Consider the following 21,873-nt stretch of genomic DNA (forward strand, 5'->3'; position numbering starts at 1 on the left):
TTACTGGGGAAACAATCCAAGATGATCCACTCTTTCACTCAACATATGGTTTATTTTAGGTTTGGGGCCACACTTGACAGTGCTCAGGGCTTACTACTGGCTCTGTACTCAGGAATTACTCCTGGGAGTACTCAGGAGATTATAAGGGATGCCAGAGTTTGAACCCAGGTCAGCCTGTACACTGCAGGCATCCTACCAGATGAATTATTTGTTCAACCCCATAACACATGTTTTTACACTTCTCCTTTCTAAGCTATAGGGTAGAGAAGGAAATGAACAAATAAACACAATACAGAGTGTATCTGAGGGCCTGAGATGAGTGAGGAAATGCTGAAATATGCCAGGCTAAGAAGTGGGCAGTGTATCTCAGCAGAAAGAACAGTGTGTGAGGCATGATCGGTGGCACTTGCCTTGCACACAACTGACTAAGAACTGACTGTGGTTGGATCCCCTGATGTCCTACAAGGTCCCCCAAGCCAGGAGCGATTTCTGAGCACATAGACAGGAGTAATCCCTGAGGGTCACTGGGTGTGGCCCAAAAACCAAAAATCAAAAAGAATAAAAAGAACAGGGTGTATTCTAAGGTTTATTGCTGAGAAGAGCTCATAGCCCAGCCAGAAGTAAGCCTGGAGTATTGAGTTCAGCAGAGGAAGAGGGGGTTCAAACCCTGGGAGATGGGGACTCTCAGGTGTGCTTCTAGGGTTAGTTGAGGAATCTAGGATTTCCATCTGAAAATAATTGGATTCTATGGAGAGAACTGGCCTAATCTCATTTACCATATATACTTGAGTATAAGCTGACCCAAGTACAAGCTGACACCCCCCTCCCAATTTGCCCAAAAACGCTAGGAAAACTTAGTGACTCAAGTATAAGCCAAGGTAGAAAATGCAACAGCCACTGGTAAATTTCAAAAATAAAAATATATACCCAAGGGGTCAGAGTGGTGGCGTAAGCAGTCAGGCATTTGCCTTGCACATGCTGACCTAGAATGGACCACGATTCAATCCCCCAGCGTCCCTTAAGGTCCCCCAAGCCAGGAGTGATTTCTGAGCACATAGCCAGGAGTAACCCCTGAGCATCACCAGGTGTGGCCCCAAAACAAAAACAAACAAACAAAATATGCATTACCCAAAACAATTACAATAATTGAGAAATCAGTAAATAAATAAGTAAACAAATAAATACATGATTACATTTACAATACATGATTATTTGATATACTGAATACTATTAACATACCACATTAACTCATAGTATTCAATGTCAACTTTAATACAGTGAATAAACTATTTAAGACAGTAAAACATTGTAAATAAATGGTTAAAAATCCTGAATCCTTATACTTCAAAACCCCTGATTATAAGGACTCAGGATTTATAAACATTTATTTACACAACTTTTCTGCCTTAAATGAGTTTTTCACTTAATTAAATATGCCATTGAATATTGTGAGTTAAATAGTTCAGTGGCATACAGTTCTGTTCAGCCGCCTACCTCTTTAGCTCAGCTCAATTTGTGGACTGAGCTGAAGCACCGCCCCCTCCAGCAGATGGCAGAAGACCAAATCAAATAACTGTATGACTCGAGTATAAGCCGAGTTCTGGTTTTCCAGCACAAATTTTGTGCTAGAAAAACTCGGCTTATACTCGAGTATATAGCCACTCTGGGAGGCCAAGTCATGAAGTGGAAAAAGCCCTGGAGGAGTTTTAGAATTATTTTCTTCTAATTGGCCATGTTGTCTTTGGGTGGTAATTTACTTTGGGCTAGACTTGTGGGTGTAATCACCCTTGAAACATTTGACAATATCTAAAGATAGTTTTGATTGATACACCTGTACCGGGTGTTACTGGCAGCAAGAGCAATGTTTTCCTAAGTTGATGGAATAACCCCTGAGTTAAGGGCACTTGAATGATAAAATCTATCCCTATGGGTGGCCTGGGTGCCAAGAGTCAGTGAAAGGCAGGAAGACCATTTCAGTATTACAGGCCAATCAGCTTATACTGATGTTTGTCTTCAGGTGTGTTGTAACCGCGTGCTGGGGATCCACGACACTGGTGGTGTGCATTACACCTTCGGCCTACCTGGGCTGCTTGGAGGAGTTGCCTACATTGTGTTGATCGCTCTTCAAACCAACTGGACCAAAACATCCATGTGAGTCATGTTTCTCACTCCCTTAACAGAACTTTACAAATCAAAAAGAAGGGGCCAGAGTGGTGGCACAGCGGTAGGGTGTTTGCCTTGCACGCAGCTGACCCAGAATGTGATTCGATCCTCCAGCATCCCATATGGTTCCCCAAGCCAGGAGCAATTTCTTAGCGCAGAGCCAGAAGTAACCCATGAGGGGCCGAAGAGGTTAGGCATCTGTCTTGCCGGCACTAACCTAGGACTGACCTCAGTTCGATTCCCTGGCATCCCATATGGTTCCCCAAGCCAGAAGCAATTTCTGAGCCCATAGCCTGGAGTAACCCCTGAGCATGATCGGTATGGCCTAAAAACCAAAAACCAAAAAAAAAAAAAGAAGAAGAAGAAGAAGTAGGCTAGAGTTCCTAACAGGGATGCATGCATTTAGTACCAGCCACCATCAGGCCTCAGATTATTTACTGATCAATTTATTTAGAAATTCCAGGGGTCATACCCAGCTGTGCCTAGGGTTTATTTCTACTCTTTGCTCAAGGGCCACTCCTGGCAGGGCTCAGGTGACCATATGGGATTGAGCTCAGGTTCACTGTGTGCAAAGTAAGCATCCTTCATGCTTTGGCACATGGTCATCCAGGGTTCAATCTCCAAAATTCCATATGGTACCTGGACCACTATCAGGAGTACTTTCTGAACACAGAGTTAGGAGTAATCCCTAAGCATCACCAGGTGTGGCCAAATAACAAAATGAAGTTCTTCCTGGTCCATATCTTATATAGTGTCATCACCTCTCTAGATCATTTCTTTTCAAAGAAAGTAGCTTATATCCAAGGTTTTAGATAGTCCTAGGTACTTCAACCCTCAACAAATACAGACAGAGCCCTCAACCAGAGCCAGTTGCGTCTTTTTTTATTTTCTAGTGGTTGAGGTCATGATGAAGAACATGCTAAGAAGTTAGACTGTCTTGATCTCTGTCCTGATAATGTACAGAAAAAAATGATTTTGTTTTTGGCTTTTGGGCCACACATGGTGGTGCTCAGGGGTAACTCCTGGCTCTGTGCTCAGAAATTACTACTGACAGGCTCGGGGGACCATATAGGATGCCAGGAATTGAACCTGGGTCTGTCCCGGGTCAGTCACTTGCAAGGCAAATGCCCTACCACTGTGCTATATTGCTCCGGCTCCAGAAAACCTAATCTTGTCAAGGCCATATCATCAGGATAAGATGTCTGAGAATCTAGTACCAAGAACCTAGTACCAAGGGAAAAGAATAATAATAGCAGCAAACCTTCTAGGGAGAACCATTGACTTGTTAGAAGATAAGGACACAGGCTTTAGGGACAAACAGAACAAAATTACATTTACCTATCTTGTGTCCTTCGATATGACACACATACTCTCTTCTCAATTTTCTACCTATAAAATGGGATAATAAAACTTGTGTCCCAGACTTCTGTAACAATTCAAAATGAATAATAATTAAAGGGCTCGAAAAGTGCATGGCATAGAATGGAAATCCAGGCCCGGAGAGATAGCACAGCGGCGTTGCCTTGCAAGCAGCTGATCCAGGACCAAGGTGGTTGGTTCGAATCCCGGTGTCCCATATGGTCCCCCATGCCTGCCAGGAGCTATTTCTGAGCAGACAGCCAGGAGTAACCCCTGAGCACTGCCGGGTGTAGCCCCCCCCCAAAAAAAAAGAATGGAAATCCAGCATAAGGCCCCCCCTTTTTTTAGGGATTTTAATTTTGCTGTTTCTTTCTTTTCCTTTTTTTTCTTTTTTCTTTTCTTTTTTTTTTTTTTGGTTTTTGGGTCACACCCGGCAGCACTCAGGGGTTACTCCTGATTCTATGCTCAGAAATTGCTCCTGGCAGGCTCGGGGGACCATATGGAATGCCGGGATTCGAATCACTGTCCTTCTGCATGCAAGGCAAACACCCTACCTCCATGCTATCTCTCCAGCCCCTGATTTTGCTGTTTCTTTACAAGGGACTTCTATATGTGGTGGATGAGCTGGCCTGTAATGGTGGATCACCACTTGGTATCATTGGGCAAGTCAGTGAAATTTCATTCATTCAACAAGAGATATTTGTTACCGTATTTTCCGGCGTATAAGACAACTTTTGAAACAAAAAAAAGTCAACCGAAAATCAGGGGTCGTCTTATATGCTGAGTATATCCCAAAAAATGTTTCAATATGCCGCTAAATGAAAATTGTCTGAATATTGCCACAAAACGAATTTTCCAACTCGATCCTGCACCAATCACTGCAAGGCTGCTCAGACTGCCTCTCTGACTCAGCCAATCCAAGCAGACTTTTTTTTTTTTTTTTTTTTTTTGGTTTTTGGGCCACACCCGGCGGTGCTCAGGGGTTACTCCTGGCTGTCTGCTCAGAAATAGCTCCTGGCAGGCTCAGGGGACCATATGGGATACCGGGATTTGAACCAACCACCTTTGGTCCTGGATCGGCTGCTTGCAAGGCAAACGCCGCTGTGCTATCTCTCCGGGCCCCCAAGCAGACTTTTTATGCATGCAAATTAGACAATGTTCTGGACCCGAATCCACACTGTCAAAAGCCTGCTCAGATTGGCCAGAGTCAGAGAGGAAGTCTATTACAGTATAACCTTTGAACCTTTGCTTGTTGTGATTGGCTCACTGTGGTACATGATCACAGGAACACATGCAGCACATGCAGCACAGGAACATTCTGTCTGATACAGCGAATATAGGCCTAAGCCTATGTTTTAACTGCAAAATTAGGGGTCGTCTTATATGCTAATTGGGCTGGGGAAGTAGCTCAAGGGATAGAGCACAGGCCTCAAATGTATAAGACCCTGAGTTCAATCCTTGACATCACATGACTCTTCAAGCACTAATGGCCCCAACACTGCTGGAGACCTGAGCACCAAAGTGGGCCACACCATAGGGTTTGCATGATATTCTTTCTCGGGCCTTCAACACCACTGGGTGTGGTCCCCATATAAAAGAAATGCCCAATTTCTTTTTGTTTGTTTTGTTTTGGGGGCCACACCCATTGATGCTCAGGGGTTACTCCTGGCTAAGCGCTCAGAAATTGCCCCTGGTTTGGGGGAACCATATGGGACGCAGGGGGATGGAACCGTGGTCTTACCTTGGCTAGCGCTTGCAAGGCAGACACCTTACCTCTAGCGCCACCTCACTGGCCCCCCCCCCCCCCCCCTTTTTTTTTTTTGCCAATTTCTTATTTAGGTGAGTGAATTGATTGCTGTGCTTAGAGCTAAGCTGGAATGGGTTGTGGGTCCACCTCTACAAATTGTGTAAATACATTTAAATAATACAATACCACACTGTGCAAACTTTCTCAATTCCCATTCAATCCTTTGCTTGCATCCAGGAGAAAGTTTCCTCCTGAGTGTCAGTGCAGCCTCAAGACTGTTAACCTGTGAACCACAGCAAAGAAGCTGCTGCTGAGAATTCCACGGGCTGACACATATGGGAGAGATTTCAGCAACATTTGTTTTTATTGTAGCTCTTTTCTTTAACTACCTTCTATTTCTCTTTCATTTGCACTAGTACTGCAATTTCTATTAGAAATTTAATTTAATTTAATTTTTATTGAGTCACTATGTGATATACAGTTACAAAGTTGTTCATGATTGAATATCAGTCATGCAATGTTTCAACATCTATCCCTTCAACAGTGTGCACTTCCTGCCACCAATATCCCCAAGTTTCTATTTTTCCACCCCCACCCACTCTGTAGCCTGCCTCTATGGTAGACACTTTTCTACCCCCACCCCAATTTTTCCTCTTAGGCACTATGGTTACTGTAATTTCCTTCTAAATACAGTTATTTCAAAAGAAATTTGTTGTTGTGCACAGCCAGTGGTACTTACTCCTGGCTCTGTGTTCAGGGCTCATTCCTGGTGGGGCTCAGGTAACCATATATGATGCCCAGGTTGAAACAAGGTCAGTCATGTGCAAAGCAAATGCCTTTGTTCTGTACTATTTCTCTGGCCCCTGTTTAAAATTTTTTTATTCTATTTAAATTTTTTTTTTAATATCCTTGAGGGCTGAAGCAATAGCATAGCCAACCGGGTTTGATCCCCGACATCTCATATATCCCCTAAGCCCACCAAAGACTGTTTCCTGAGCACAGAGCCAGAAACAACCCCTGAGTACTGCCAGGTGTATCCCAAAAACAAACAAAAATTCTTGAGAACTGGGGCCTGAGAGATAGCACAGCGGTAAGGCGATTTGCCTTAGACGCTGAAGGACAGTGGTTCAAATCCTGGCATCTCATATAGGTCCCCAGAGCCTGCCAGGAGTGATTTCTGAGTTAAGAGCTAGGAGTAACCCCTGAGCGCTGCCGGGTGTGACCCAAAAAAAAAAAAAAAATCTTGAGAGCTTAGAGAGAAATATCAAAGAGCTGTAGTGCAAGTTTTGCATGCAGAAAACTTGGGTACTGATGCTACCCCCAGATACCACAGGGAATTATCACAAAAATGAACCTGAGGGGCTGGAGTGATTGCACAGTGGGTAGAGCATTTGTCTTGCATGTGGTCAACCTGGGTTTGAGTCCCAGCATTCCATCTGGTCGGTCCCCGAGACTGCCAGGAGTGATTTCTGAGTGCAGAGCCAGGAGTAACAACTGAGTGCTGCCGAGTGTGGCCCAACCCCCCCCAAAAAAGAGAATGGATCTAGTAGTAGATCCCAGCACTGTTGAGTGTGTCCCCAAAACAAAGCATTCTGTATCCCTAAAATGCTGTTATGACTAATTTGTGAAGTTATCACTAAATTGTTAAATTTGTATTACAATATCAATAAACTAATCTGCATTCATGGTTTGTTCCCAAGAACCACCCATCCGATCCGGGTCCTAGTGGAGTCATGGGTTCACTGTCCCGACCTGGACATCCCTGGTTATGGAGCAGGGTCATTGATAACTTCCTCCTAGAACCTTTTGAGTAACATAAGTACTCACAAGGGGTCCTACCCAAGTAGGAATGTATATATATTTTTTTGGTTTTTGGGTCACACCCAGCAGTGCTCAGAGATTACTCCTGGCTCTATGCTCAGAAATTGCTTCTGGCAGACTCGGGGAACCATATGGGATGCCAGGATTCGAACCACCATCCTTCTGCATGTAAGGCAAACACCCTACCTCCATGCTATCTCTCCAGCCCCAGGTATAGTTATTATGATAACTTGAAGTTCATCCTTTTTGGCTTTCAGAGTATCAAAGTAAAGTGACTTATGGGTTAGCAGTAAACAGTTGGGCTTAGATCCTATAATTCCAGGCCCGGAGAGATAGCACAGCGGTGTTTGCATTGCAAGCAGTCAATCCAGGACCAAAGGTGGTTGGTTCGAATCCCGGTGTCCCATATGGTTCCCCGTGCCTGCCAGGAGCTATTTCTGAGCAGACAGCCAGGAGTAACCCCTGAGCACCGCCGGGTGTGGCCCAAAAAAAAAAAAAAAAAAAAGAACCTATAATTCCAGTTATTATTAATAAATAAAAACTTACTGCAATGTTACTCTATGTCCAGAAAAACAAATGCAAAAATCATAGTTATTGCTTTATTTTCTCTTGTTGTTGTTAGTTTTGGGGGGCCACCCTAATGGCTCTCACAGCTTACTCCTGACTCTGCACTCAGGAATTATTCTGGCAGTGCTCAAGAAACCATATAGTGTTGGGTATTCAACTTGCATCAGTTGTGTGCAAGGCAAATGCCTAGCATGCTGGAGTAAGTAGCTCTCTAGCCCCTTCTATTTTTTTCTTTCTTTTTTTAATTTTATTTTTTGGAAGGAAACACCCAGGTTCAGAGAACATTGGTGCCAAAGATCAAACTAGAGGCTCCCACATGCAAAGTGTGTGCTCTCATTCCTAAAACCATCTCCCCACCCCATTGATGAATTCTTATGTTCCCTCTGAACAACACCTTTATGTCTTATCCCATTAACCTGACTTCTTTTTATTTTGTTTTGAAGCCACTGGCAATGCTTGGGATTTACTCCTGGCTCCATACTCAGGGATTACTCCTGGCAGTATTTGAGGGGGGACCATATAGGATACTGGGTTTCAAATTTGGGTCAGTTGCATGCAAAGCAAGTATCTTCCGAACAATACTAGCACTCTGGCCCCATTAATCTGACTTCTAAGTCATCAATCTGTTGTGTCTACTTTTTTGTTTTGCTTTTGCTTTTGGGTTACACCTGGCAGTGATCAGGGGCTACTCCTGGCTCTATGCTCAGAAACTGCTCCTGACAGGCTCGGGGGACCATATGGGATGCCGGGATTTGAACAACCATCCTTCTGCATGCAAGGCAAACACCCTATCTCCATGCTATCTCTCTGGCCCTGTTGTGTCTACTTTTGAATGACCTTTGAATCATGGACACAGAAAGTATATGCTTTGATACATCTACCTTCTTTTACTCAATATTATAGTTGACAGAATCATTCATTTGGCTCTGTATCACTCTAGAGCATTCATATTCATTAGGGCATAGTGTTGCATTGTGATTAGGCCATAATTTATAAAGAAGACTGAAGATGAGGAGAGCTCAATGTCATTAAAAGCGAAATATAGAAACCAGAGTGGTGGCGCAAGGGGTAAGGCATCTGCCTTGCACGCACTAGCCTAGGATGGACCACAGTTCCATCCCCCGGTGTCCCATATGGTCCCCTAAGCCAGGAGCGGTTTCTGAGCGCATAGCCAGGAGTAACCCCTGAGTATCACTGGAGGTGGCCCCAAAACAAAACAAAAAGCGAAGTATAGGGCCCGGAGAGATAGCACAGCGGTGTTTGCCTTGCAAGCAGCCGATCCAGGACCAAAGGTGGTTGGTTCGAATCCTGGTGTCCCATATGGTCCCCTGAGCCTGCCAGGAGCTATTTCTGAGCAGACAGCCAGGAGTAACCCCTGAGCACTGCTGGGTGTGGCCCAAAAAACCAAAAAAAAAAAAAGCGAAGTATAATGTTGCTTCCAATTCTGGAAAGGAAAGGCACTTTATGTGGAACTATATGAACTCTTAAACAGCATGCAGAGATGACCAGATAGCAGCAAAACAGGATCTGAGACTAGGGAGAAGGAAACAGAGTAATGATGTAGGGACTTCTTTGCGTAGGAAATAAAAACACAAATGTTAATTTGTGGTAAAAGGGTTTTATTATTAATTTTATATTCCCATATAAACCAATGTATAAGGAAGAAAAGTTCTAGCCATTAATTTGACCACAAACACAGATTTTGATTTTAGTGCTATTTGCTTTTTCTTGGAACATACAAATGAAACTGTTGAGTGGATGGCTAGAAGTGAAATTATTGGGTCATACAGTATCCAAATGATTAACTTCAGTGGATACTACCAGTTTTCCAATTGTGATGTACAAGAGTTTCTCATATAGCATATGTTTTCTGACACTCACTTTTTTCTTTTTAATTTTAACCATTTAGCCATCAATATTTTTGTTTTTAACGTGTGTATATATGTGCTAGGTATGTGTGTGTGTGTGCATGTGCCAAGGACTGAACCAACTGTATCCACTAAAGTTGATCATTTGAATACTGGGTGACCTAACAGTTTACATCTGGCCATAGATGTGAAGTGTGTGCTCTACCACTGAGCCACGTTCCTGATCAAACTTATCACTTTAATTTAAATTTTCCTGATGAGGGGCCAGAGCAATGATACAGCCAGTAGACATTGCAAAGAACCTGCACCCAGGTTCCATACCCAGCACTCCATATGATCCTCAGAGCCCACCAGAAATGATCCTTGAGCACAGAATCCCTTAGCACTGCCAGGTATGCCCCAAAACAAAACAAACAAAGTAAATTGGAGAAGATCTTGTAATCTCCCCTCAGCCATAACCCCCCACCCCCACTAGTCTGCTTTGCAAGCTTTGCAGGGAGATGGCCTGGGAATGTATTGCCTGGGGAAGAAAACATTTGTTCTGATGGCCTTCTGATAACATCAGTAGTGTGCAGATCTGCCCTTTTAGATCCCCTGGGACTTCTAGATTTTGGTGTTAGAATCTGATCACCTCTCCCTGTTTTGTCATTTCCAGGATCAGTTACCAAGTGCTTATCGACACTGGTGCACTCAGCTTGGCTGTGGCTATGGGTTTGGTGTCTGGTCTCCTAACAGGTCAGTATGAATTTACCCCTAACTACATGCCCTGCACCTTTCCTGGGATCTGTCCACCCAGCTCCAGCTAAATGTGGCAAAGGGCTCAGACCTTGGTTAGCAAACAAAGAAACCTAGATTCATATAAGAACCATAAAAACTGATAGAGAGGGCTAGAGAGATAGCACAACGGTCTTGATTTGTCTAGCATGCAGATGAATAGGGGTTCGAATCCCGGCATCTCAGATGGTTCCCCAAACCTACCAGGGGCAATTTCTGAGTGCAGAGCCAGAAGTAACCCCTGAGCGCTGCTAGGTGTGACCCAAAAACAAAACAAAACAAAAAACTGATAGAGAGGTCCAGAGTGATAGCACAGCAGTAGGGCTTTGCCTTGCACACTATTAACCTGGGACAGACCCAAGTTCAATCCCTGGACTATATGGTCCTCGAGTCTGCCAGGAGCAATTTCTGAGCACAGAGTCAGGAATAACTCCTGAGCACATCCAGGAGTAGCCCCCAAAACAAAAACAAACAAACAAAAAACCTGATAGAGATCACTTTCTGTAAGCGTGGACTCTGAGACCGGAAAAAAGACAATACTTTCCTGAGGCTCCAAGCAGGATGGAGTGGTCCTTGAATTTAGTGCACAGGATAAGAAATCCCTTATGCCAAAAAAAAGCCCACCTTTCACTACCCATAGATACCCATATTAATTTGTTCAACAAGTATTTAGTCAACATCTACAATGAGTGCAAAACGCTTTTGAAGCAGCAGAGTCAAAGTAGTAAACAAATAAATCACCTGGAGCTGATATTCTCCTTGAGGAGAGAGGTTTGACAATAAACAGTTTGTCAGGTGATGATACATGCCATGAAGAGAGGAAATAGAGTAAGAGGTAGCCTCAGTAATAAGTTGACCTTTTTCTGAAGAAGATATGGGGGGGGGGGGGCATATCCAGTGGTGCTCAGAGATTACTCCTGACTCTGTGCTCTGCTCAGAGATCACTCTGGAGGTGTTCAGTGCTTACTAGATTCAGGGAACTATATTGAATGCCCAGGATCTAACCCAGTTGGCTGAATACAAGGCAAGTACCTTAACACAGTACTACTGTTCTATTCCCTTTATGGGTAATTTCAAAGAGTGAGATAACTAGAATTTTATTTTATTTTATTTTTTGCTGGGTATGGGGTTTGGTTCACACATAAGGTGCCCAAGGCCCTGTACTCAGGAATCTGTACTCTGAACTCCTGTACTCTGGAATTACTGCTGGTAGACTTGGGGGACCATATGGGATATTGGGGATTGAACCCAGATTCATCACATGCAAAACTAGTTCCCTATCTGCTGTACTTTTTTTTCTTTTTGGGGCCACATCTGGTGGTGCTCAAGGCTTACAACTGCTCTGCACTCAGGGATCACTCCTAGTGGTGCTCAAGAGACTCTATGGAGTGCTGGAGATCAAACCAGGTCAGTTACAAGTAAAACAAGCACTCTATCTATTATTGTATTATCACTTGGATTCCCTAGAATCAGTTTAAGGAACCAATTAGCCGTGGGTTTCTTTTTTTGGGGGGAGAGAAACACCCAACAGTGTTCAGGGGTTACTGCTGGCTCTGTGCTCAGAAATTGGTCCTGGCAGGCTCGGGGGGGGGGGGGGGGGGGACCATATGGGATGCCGGGGATTGAACCCGAGTCTATCTTGGAATGACCATGTGCAAGGCAAATGCTCTATCGCTGTGCTACCTCTCTGGCCCATAGACTTGGATTTCAACAACATTTTAGAAATCAAATAAATATATATATGGTTGAGGGCAGGAAAGACAGCTCAAAGGGCTAGAGCACAGCTTCCCAGGCTGATTAGTACTTGGGTTCAATTCTCAGCACCACAAGGCCCTCCAGCACTTCTAGAACAACCCCTGTACACCAAGCTGGAAGAAGTCCCTGAACACTTTTGGGTATGACCGTAAACCCAAATAAATAATTTTTAGAGAGCCAGAGAGATAGAATGGAGGTAAGGCTTCCATTCACTGCCTTTCACGCAGAAGGACAGTGGCTCAAATCCCGGCATCCCATATGGTCCCTTGTGCCTGCCAAGAGTGATTCCTGAGCATAGAGCCAGGAGGAACCACTGAACGCTGCCGGATGTGACTCAAAAACAAAACAAAACAAAATTAGATAAGAAAATTGCCTCCTTCCACAATTTGTTTTTGTTTTTGTTTTTGGGCCACACCCAGCATTGCTCAGGGGTTACTCGTAGCTGTCTGCTCAGAAATAGCTCCTGGCAGGCACGGGGGACCATATGGGACACCGAGATTCGAACCAATCACCTTTGGTTCTGGATCGGCTGCTTGCAAGGCAAACGCCGCTGTGCTATCTCTCTGGGCCTTCCTTCCACAAATTTACATTCTAAATTTGGTGGCTGTCAAACACTATCTAAGATGACAAGAATTAGCATATGAAAATACAAAGTAGGGGCCGGAGAGACAGCATGGAGGTAAGGCGTTTGTCTTTCATGCAGAAGGTCATTGGAATGTAAGTAACTGAGCACCCTTTATTTTATCTCAGCAGCTCACACCTAGGCTCTCAAACCATTTATAAGAATCGCTGTTATTAAAAAAAAAAAAAAAAAGAACCGCTGTTATTGACAATGACTCTGACATACATTGTTTTATAAAAGGTCTTTTGTTTGGGGGGGGCACACCCTGTGGTGCTAAGGGATCATCCCTGGCTCTGTGCTCAGGAATCACTCCTAATAGAGCTCAGTAGACCATATGTAGTACCAGAAATCAGGTCAGAGTCTACTACAGGCAAGCAAGCACCTTACTCTTTTACTATCTCCCTAACCCCTACAGGGTCTTATGATTCTCTAAAGTCAGAAAAGACCATAGAAAGAGTTAAAACCAATGCGTTTTCCTCCTTAAATGTGGCTTTTGACATTAAAAAACTGGTAATTAGGGCCCGGAGACAGTCAGGAGTAACCCCTGAGCATAGCCGGGTGTGGCCCAAAAACAAAAACAAACAAACAAAAAAATTAAGGGGTGGCTGAAGCAATAGCACCCATATGGTACACCAAGCCTGCCAGGAATGATTTCTGAGTGCAGAGCCAGGAGTAACCCCTGAGTGCCACCGGGTATGGCCCAACCCCCCCCAAATAAAATAAAATAAAAAGAATTTAAGTTTGTGCCTGTAGTGATGGCACAGCAGTAGAATGCTTGCCTAGCACGCTGCTGACTTAGGACAGATCGCAGTTTGATCCCCTGGCATCCCATATGGTCCACCAAGCCAGGAGCAATTTCTGAGCGCTATAGCCAGGAGTAACCACTGAGAGTCACCGGGTATGGCCCAAAAACCAAAATAAATAAATAAATAAATAAATAAAAATAAGGGGCTGGAGTGATATCACAGAGAGTGTATGGTTTTTGCCTTGCACGCAGCCTACCTGGGTTCAATCCCAGGCATCCCATATGGTTCCCTGAGCCTGCCAGGGAACTTGTGAGTGCAGAGCCAGGAATAACCCTTGAGTACCACTAGGTGCGGCCCCAAAACAAAAGAAAACAAACACACACAGAAAAAATAAATAAATAAATAAATAAATAAATAAGAATAATTTAAGGGGGCCAGGTGGTGGCGCTAGAGATAAGGTGCCTGCCTTGCCTGCGCTAGCCTTGGATGGACTGAGGTTCGATCCCCCGGTGTCCCATATGGTCCCCCAAGCCAGGAGCGACTTCTGAGCGCATAGCCAGGAGAAACCCCTGAGCGTCACCGGGTGTGGTCCAAAAAAAAACAAAACAAAAACAAAAAACAAAACAAAACAAAAAGAATAATTGAAGGAACTGGAAATATAGTACAGGAATCAAGGCACTTACGTTGCATTTGATTAGCCCCGATTCAAACCTGGCACCACATGTGGTTCCCAAGCACCACTAGGTGTGATTCTGAGCACAGTATCAGGAGTAAGCCCTGAATACTGTCAAGAGTAATCCCAGTACTCCTTTGGGTGTGGGCCAAATTCCACCTCTATAAAATAAAATTTAAAGTTATTAAAAAGAATTTGGAGTAGAGGAGGTAAGGTGTGTACCTTGACCTTGAATGCAACATGCTCCAGATTTGATCTGGACACCACATGTCCCATCGACCTCCATCAGGATTTGCTCCTGAGCACAGAGCCAGAAATAGCCCTTAAGCACCAGGTATAACCATACAACTATGCTTCTTCCACCCAAACAAAAAAAAGTCAATCTAATTATGTACAGATGAGAAAAAGGCCTCTCTATATTAGAGGTAAGAAATAAGACATGTTGATAGAAGTCAGTAATAGAAGCGGACTGCCTAACAGAAGAAAACAAATTCTTAAAATCAACATAAGACTATGAGACGTGTGGGGGTGGAGCGATAATATAACTAGTAGGGGGTCTGCTTTGCATGTGGTTGACCCAGGTTTAATCCCTGAGTCCCTATATGGTTCTCCAAACACCAGCAGGAGTGATTCCTGAGTGCAGAGTCATGAGGAACTCCTGAGCACCACCAGGTGTTGCCCAAAGACAAACTAACAACAACAAAAAAGAGAACATAAGATGTTTTGGTTGCTGAAAGACAGGTCCACTCTCCTCCATAGCTATCTATCTCTCCATATTATATATAATGGTCCACACATGGATGCTCCTAGAAGAGTTCAAATTATGGGGTCAGAGCAATCGCAGAGCAAGTAAAGCATTTGTCTTGCACATGGCTTTGCTTGCACTGGGTTCAATCCTCAGGATCTCATCTGGTTCCCCGACTCTGCCAGAAGTGATTTCTGAGTGCAAAACCAAGAGTAACCCCTGAGAACTCCTGGGTGTGGCCCCTAAACAAAAAATGATTATTTTCCAGCCTAAATATCTTTATTTATTTATTATTAAATATCTTTAATATTATCTCCTAAGAAAGGACAACATATATTAGATAGACTTTCATCAGTGATGAGTAAGCCTAAACTATCTGGAAAATTCATGTAGGCAAAAGATCATGTCTGAGTTAGTCTAACAAGGTGTGTACATAGCACCTTCCAAGCCAATATCAGTTCCAAGTGTGCATTACAAAAGGAAAATATGACAAACACATGAACTACTAGTGTTGATCTCACCACTTAATATAGTTGGACTGATCCACGTTGAAAATACAGAGAGAAGAGACCAAGCAATAGTAGAGTGGGTAGGGCATTTGCCTTGCATGTGTTCAGCTCAGGTTTGATCCCTTACATCCCATATGGTGAGACCCTCAAAAGCAAAATAAAACAAAACAAAAAAATGAAGATATGGGTAAGTCAAACATTTGTATTTTCCTGCCACAGAAATGGCATAGTGCAAAATTATCTAGGTAAAGGCTGGACAGGTAAAAAAAAAAGAATAGGAAAAAAAACTAACAAAGTTACTATAAACTACTGTTCTTTTTTATTTTAATTTAATTGAAACCACTGTGATTTACAAAGTTTTTTATAGTTGAGTTTCAGACATACAATGAATCAGGGCCAATCCCACCACCAGTGTATATGAGCTACTGTTCTAACTGCACAGACGAAATCTTGTGGTCACCAGTTTACTGGAGCTGATGAGGAGATACCTAACTGCTACAGCACCTCCTCTAAGTCACTCTCCTTGGTGGTTCTTCTATTTTAAGTTAAATAACTCATACATGGAGGTGTGCCCTGCAAAGTCCTTCTTTATTAACTTCTTGGGGAATATGTGTATTTCTTTTTTTTTTTTTTTTTTTTTTTTTGGTTTTTGGGCCATACCTGGCGGTGCTCAGGGGTTACTCCTGGCTGTCTGCTCAGAAATAGCTCCTGGCAGGCATGGGGACCATATGGGACACCAGGATTCGAACCAACCACCTTTGGTCCTGGATCGGCTGCTTGCAAGGCAAACGCCGCTGTGCTATCTCTCCGGGCCCGAATATGTGTATTTCTTAGTATAATATCAAGCCTTTAGAAATAATTGCTCTTCCTAGTTCCTTTTAAAAGTTGTCAAAGTGCCAATATAGTTCTATGGTAGATCATAATATGTATGCCTCATATGTATGAAGTCCTGGGTTCAATCCCTGACACCAAAAATTCTGTTAATTATCAAAGAGGTAGTATAGGGTGTAAGGCACTTACATGAGTCTGCCTGGGTCGATCCCTGGCACCCCATATAGACCCCACTTCCCTCAGTAACAATCTCTGACACAGAGCCAGGAGTAAGCCCTGAGATCTATGAAAAGTGAACCTAAAAACAAACAGAAATTTTTTTCTAAATAAGAGCCTCTAGAATTTAGCTAAGCTGGTCCAGAAATGACAATGCTTTCATTTGTCTCCTGGTGTGACAGAAAAGATTTCCATTGAGATAATGTAATCAACATTTGATTTACTTTTATTACCTGAGGTAACAAATGCTATTCTCTAAATACTTAAATTTTAATTATGAATTTAAACAGGTTTGATCTTAAATCTCAAAATATGGAAAGCACCTCATGTGGCTAAATATTTTGATGATCAAGCTTTCTGGGAGGTAAGACTTTTAACCTGCTGTGTCATGGATTTGAGTGAGTGAAATATACAAATATCTGAATATAAATGTTAATTTGGTATTTATGAATTAAAAGGGAATTAAGTAAAGAGTAATGGAGGAAGAACAAATCCATAATATCTAAGTGAATTGAATGAATGAGTTGTTTGTGTTGATGTAGAGTGGGAAGATGGTAAAGATTGCTATTTCCCTGAAATCTTGAAATCACTGAGGGTCAGGCATGAGAAATCCACCACTGGTCTACACTTGTTCCAATCTAGAATCATCCAAGTAAGCAAATGAGGGTAGGAACAATGGTAAATCATGTAAAGCATTTGCTTTGCACACAGCTGACATGAGATTGATCCCTGGAACTTCATATAGTCTTTTGAGGCTGCCAGGAATGATTCCTGAATGCAGAGCTGGAATTAAGACTTGAGCACTCCAGCCGGAGAGATAGCACAGCAGTAGGGCATTTGCCTTGCAAAAAGCAGACCCAGGACCAATGGTGGTACGAATTCTGGCATTCCATGTGGTCCCCTGTGCTTGCCAGGAGCGATTTCCGAGCACAGAGCTGAGAGTAACCCCTGAGTGCCACCGGGTGTGGCCCAAAAACAAAACAAAACAAAAAAGACTTTAGTACTGCTATGCATAGCCCTAAAACAAACAAATAAAAAAAAAAGGTAAGCAAATAGTTGATGCAAAGTTGATAAAATCACAATAGCCAGGGGTTCCATGCCCTCATTTGATAATCTAAGTGAAACCCTGACTTCTCCAAGTTCTCACTGGGGGGGGGGGGGCGGGGGGGAGGGAGGAAGAGAGAGAGCGAGAGAGGGAGAGAGAGAGAGAGAGAGAGAGGAGAGAGAGGAGAGAGAGAGAGAGAGAGAGAGATGAATCTAGAACACTAACCTCTGGATAAATTACAAGAATACTCATAATAGGGGGCCAGAGTAATAAAGAACTTGCTTAGCACAAAGCCAACCCATACTCTATCTCCTGGCACTTCATATGGTCCCCCCAAGTCTGCTAGGAGTAATTCCTGAGTTCAGTCAGGAGTAAGTTTTGATTAATGCTAGGTATGGGCCTCTCAAAAAAACAAAACAAGGGGCCCGGAGAGATAGCTCAGCGGCGTTTGCCTTGCAAGCAGCCGATCCAGGACCAAAGGTGGTTGGTTCGAATCCCGGTGTCCCATATGGTCCCCCATGCCTGCCAGGAGCTATTTCTGAGCAGACAGCCAGGAGTAACCCCTGAGCACCGCCGGGTGTGGCCCAAAAACCAAAAAAAAAAAAACAAAAACAAAAAAAAAAAACAAAAACAAAAACAAAACAAACACCTAAAGTTAGAAAATGCTTGAGTTATTCAGCCAAGAAACATGCAGCTTAAACTATGTAGCTGCTGCTGAAGGTCTCAATGATGTACAGTCTTGTGTTGTCATGATTGGCTATAAAGGAGGACAGGGTCCTTTTTGTTAACCCACTGCTCTATTCCCTTTGACTTACATTAAAAGTTTATAGAGCACTTTGCTGTATATCACCTTAAGTACTGTTCTAATCAATGCTCAGTTAGCTGAGCAAGCTTTGTGAAGTGGGCAAAGAGAGGTCAGGTTAATGCCTAACATCAGATCTTTGCAAAGATAGAAAAAAAGATTAGGAACCAGACAAACCTTTTTTTCTATTTAGCATGCCAAGAGAGTGATGGCAAAAGAGATAGAGAACCATACTTAGCACAGTCATTGGCATTATGTCTTTAGTAGTAAAAAGAAAGAACCAACTTTTTCTCTTTTCCTTTCTCTCTCCTTCCTCGTCTTTGTGTGTGTGTGTGTGTGTGTGTGTGTGTGTGTGTGTGTGTGTAAATTGAGTTTGAGATCCCTGATAGTTTTCAACTGACATTATATCTGACATAATATCTGACATTATTTTCATCTGAAAAATGAATAGCAACTTCTCAAAAATACAGAGCTACTAAATGGAACAGGAGGAAGAATTTGAATTGGTATCTGTTTAGCTCTAAAGACACAACACCTATGAGTGAACAGTTATTTCTCCCTTTGATCTATATTTTTTAGAACTGAGTAGGACCATTTTTATTCAGTGATATAACAGTTTGCATTTGAGAAACCAAAGAGCCATTTAAAAGCAAGAATTTAGATTTCCAAGGTTGATTAATCCAGAACATTTTTATAAATTAAAAATATTTTACACATAACTGAATGTCCTTATAGCATTTCATAGAAGCAGACTGCTGAGTTCTTCAGTTGTGCCCTTTCACATCCGACCAGACATCACTGCATACTGACTAGATGTAGATAACAGGATTGTAGAACTGGCAATTAGAATAGTTAACATTTATGGGGTAACTTTCTATGGATCAGTGTGCTAACACTTCATACATATTTTGCCTTTAACTCTTTGCAACAATCTAAAAAGAGGCTATTTTCTTGATTTCACTGATGGTGAGATTGAAGCTCTGACAGATTAGTCAGAGGAGATAGAACTCAGAATAATAGTTAACTTACAGAAGATCCAGAGGCCTAAGATCAATCTTCAAACATTCAAGATTATTATACAGAGGGGCTAGAGTGATAGCGCAGTGGGAGGGCGTTTGCCTTGCATGTGGATGACCCAGGACGGGCCTCAGTTCGATTCCAGGTGTCCCATATAGTCCCCCAAGCCAGAAGCAATTTCTGAGCATATAGCCAGGGTGACCCCTGAGCGTCACCAGCTGTGCCACCCCCCAAAAAAAGATTGTTATACAGAAAAAGAAAATATTTTCTATTCTTCTCCAAAGAATTTAGCTTCAGTAGGCAATGCTAATATAGCTAGGTGCTCTTCTGATTCAGACTATAAAAAATAACTTCTAAGGTCTTTATGATGAGACATTTTGGCCAATATAAGTTTAAAAATATCAGGTCAGAATCAGTATGTGTATAAAATTTAAAAATATAGTTTTTAATTTAAATTTACAAATTTTTTTTTTTTTTTTTTTTGGTTTTTTGGGCCACACCCGTTTGACGCTCAGGGGTTACTCCTGGCTATGTGCTCAGAAATCGCCCCTGGCTTGGGGGGACCATATGGGACGCCGGGGGATCGAACCGCGGTCCGTTCCTTGGTAGCGCTTACAAGGCAGACACCTTATCTCCAGCGCCACCTTCCCGGCCCCACAAATTTTTAATATTTTTAAATTTTATAGTTAAATGACTCAAAAGGTTGGAGCATCTTGCTTTGTAAATGGGAGCCCTAATTTCAAACACACACACACGTACTTCTGAATCTGGTACACACATACACACACACACACACACACACACACACACACACACACACACACACACACCAAATAATAAAATGTGTGCTTTGTAATAAAAAATGTTTGCTTTACTTTTACAGTTTCCTCATTTGGCGATTGGATTTTAAGCAAAACCACTCAAGAAAAAACAAGACTGAATTAAGAACAAGACAACATTTTTCACTGATGTTCACATTTTTGTGTGACAAGTTCATTATGGCAGTTTCAATATGTATAACAATAAAAGCTCAGAGATGGTTTTGATATTAAAAATAAAAAACAAAAAACTTGTTTAAGAGGTAATTTCTGGGGCCCAGAGAAATAGCACAGCGGTGTTTGCCAAAAAAAAAAACAAACAAAAAAAAAATAAGAGGTAATTTCTGTTTAACTCTATTAATTTTTTTTTTTTTTTTTTTTTTTTTTTTTGGGCCACACCTGTTTACTTCTGGGTCTGGGTTGAGGGACCATATGAGATATAGAAGTCAAACCTGGGTAGATTGCATGCAAGACCCTACCCACTGTATTATTTCTCTGACCTATTTCACTTTGAATGTTCAATTTCATTAAAAAAATGCTGGGGCCGGAGAGATAGTATGGAGGTAAGGTGTTTGCCTTTCATGCAGAAGGACGGTGGTTCAAATCCCGGCATCCCATATGGTCCCTTGTGCCTTCCAGGGGCGATTTCTGAGCCTAGAGCCAGGAGTAACCCCTGAGTGCTGCCGGGTGTGACCCAAAAACAAAAACAAAAATAATGCTATTAACATCTTGGTACAGATATAAAGATTTTGGTTCATTTTATTGAGTTTTTAAATTCTTATGCTTTATAAAGTATGCTACCCAGTTATCTTGTGTTGTTATCAGCAAAACTTAACAAAAATAAGAACACATTTATATTTTGTTCTTTCAGACATTAAGCCTTTATTTTACACCAGTTTTACAAAGTAATTCTTTTATCTTAAACACATTCTGAAATTAACAGAAGGAAAAGATGTGGTCAATTGTGGAGATATACTGTTTTAAGATTAAAATACTAGTTTTATGACTGAGGAAATCATTTAATTTTCCTAGGTTTGTAGATAAAGAAAATGTTCTTTAATTTTTAGGATCCCCTACAATTCTTACATCCTATGGCTCTGAAAACCAGGCATGATTTGCTGGGAGAAAATAACTCACTTATTGAGTAGTATCTGACAACCAATATTCAAAACTTATATATTGGGAGATAACAATGGTAGGTGTGGAAGACTACCACAAACTTAAACCATCTAAATCTTATCAGACCCTGGCTCCTGACTTGTTTCATTCCAAGTACCACATCACCCTCCCACCCCTGTCCTACTGGTCTTGTGCTGTTTGCTCATTAATGCAATTTTTACCTTGGAATATCTTGCAGTAAAGGTGTTCACCTCTGAGAAACACTAATTTGTTTTTAGTGAGGACTAATTATAGCATTTCTAGCATGTTTTATAGTTTGCTTTTGGGTCATACCCGACAGCGTTCAGGGGTCACTCCTGGCTCCATGCTCAGAAATCACTCCTGGCAGGGAGACCATATGGGATGCCAGGATTCAAACCACCACCATCCTTCTGCATGAAAGGCAAACGCCTTACCTGCAGGCTAACTCTCCGGCCCCTAGAAAACATTTTTATTCTTTTGTTGTTGTGGTTGGTTTGGGAGTCACACCCAGTGGCGCTTAGGGGTTATTCCTGACTCTGCACTAAGAAATTGCTCATGGCAGGCTCGGGGGACCATATAGGATGCTGGGAATCGAACTGGGGTCCATCTGGGGTTGGATGCATGCAAGGCAAATGCCCTACTGTTGTGCTATAGC

General features: G+C 42.4%; 1 protein-coding gene across 2 annotated transcripts in view; it reads left to right on the forward strand.

Annotated features, from left to right (window-relative positions):
- RHCE (Rh blood group CcEe antigens) overlaps positions 1 to 20,170 on the forward strand; it is a 49,851-nt gene extending 29,681 nt beyond the window's left edge. For both annotated transcript variants that reach the window (XM_049774915.1, XM_049774916.1), the window contains 4 exons: positions 2,018 to 2,151; positions 10,181 to 10,260; positions 16,687 to 16,760; positions 20,144 to 20,170. In XM_049774915.1, the coding sequence (XP_049630872.1) occupies positions 2,018 to 2,151; positions 10,181 to 10,260; positions 16,687 to 16,760; positions 20,144 to 20,170 (315 nt within the window). The remainder of the gene's footprint in view (positions 1 to 2,017; positions 2,152 to 10,180; positions 10,261 to 16,686; positions 16,761 to 20,143) is intronic.
- Positions 20,171 to 21,873: the final 1,703 nt, after the last annotated feature.

Source organism: Suncus etruscus, chromosome 6, assembly GCF_024139225.1.
Source record: "Suncus etruscus isolate mSunEtr1 chromosome 6, mSunEtr1.pri.cur, whole genome shotgun sequence".
NCBI classification, from domain to species: domain Eukaryota; kingdom Metazoa; phylum Chordata; class Mammalia; order Eulipotyphla; family Soricidae; genus Suncus; species Suncus etruscus.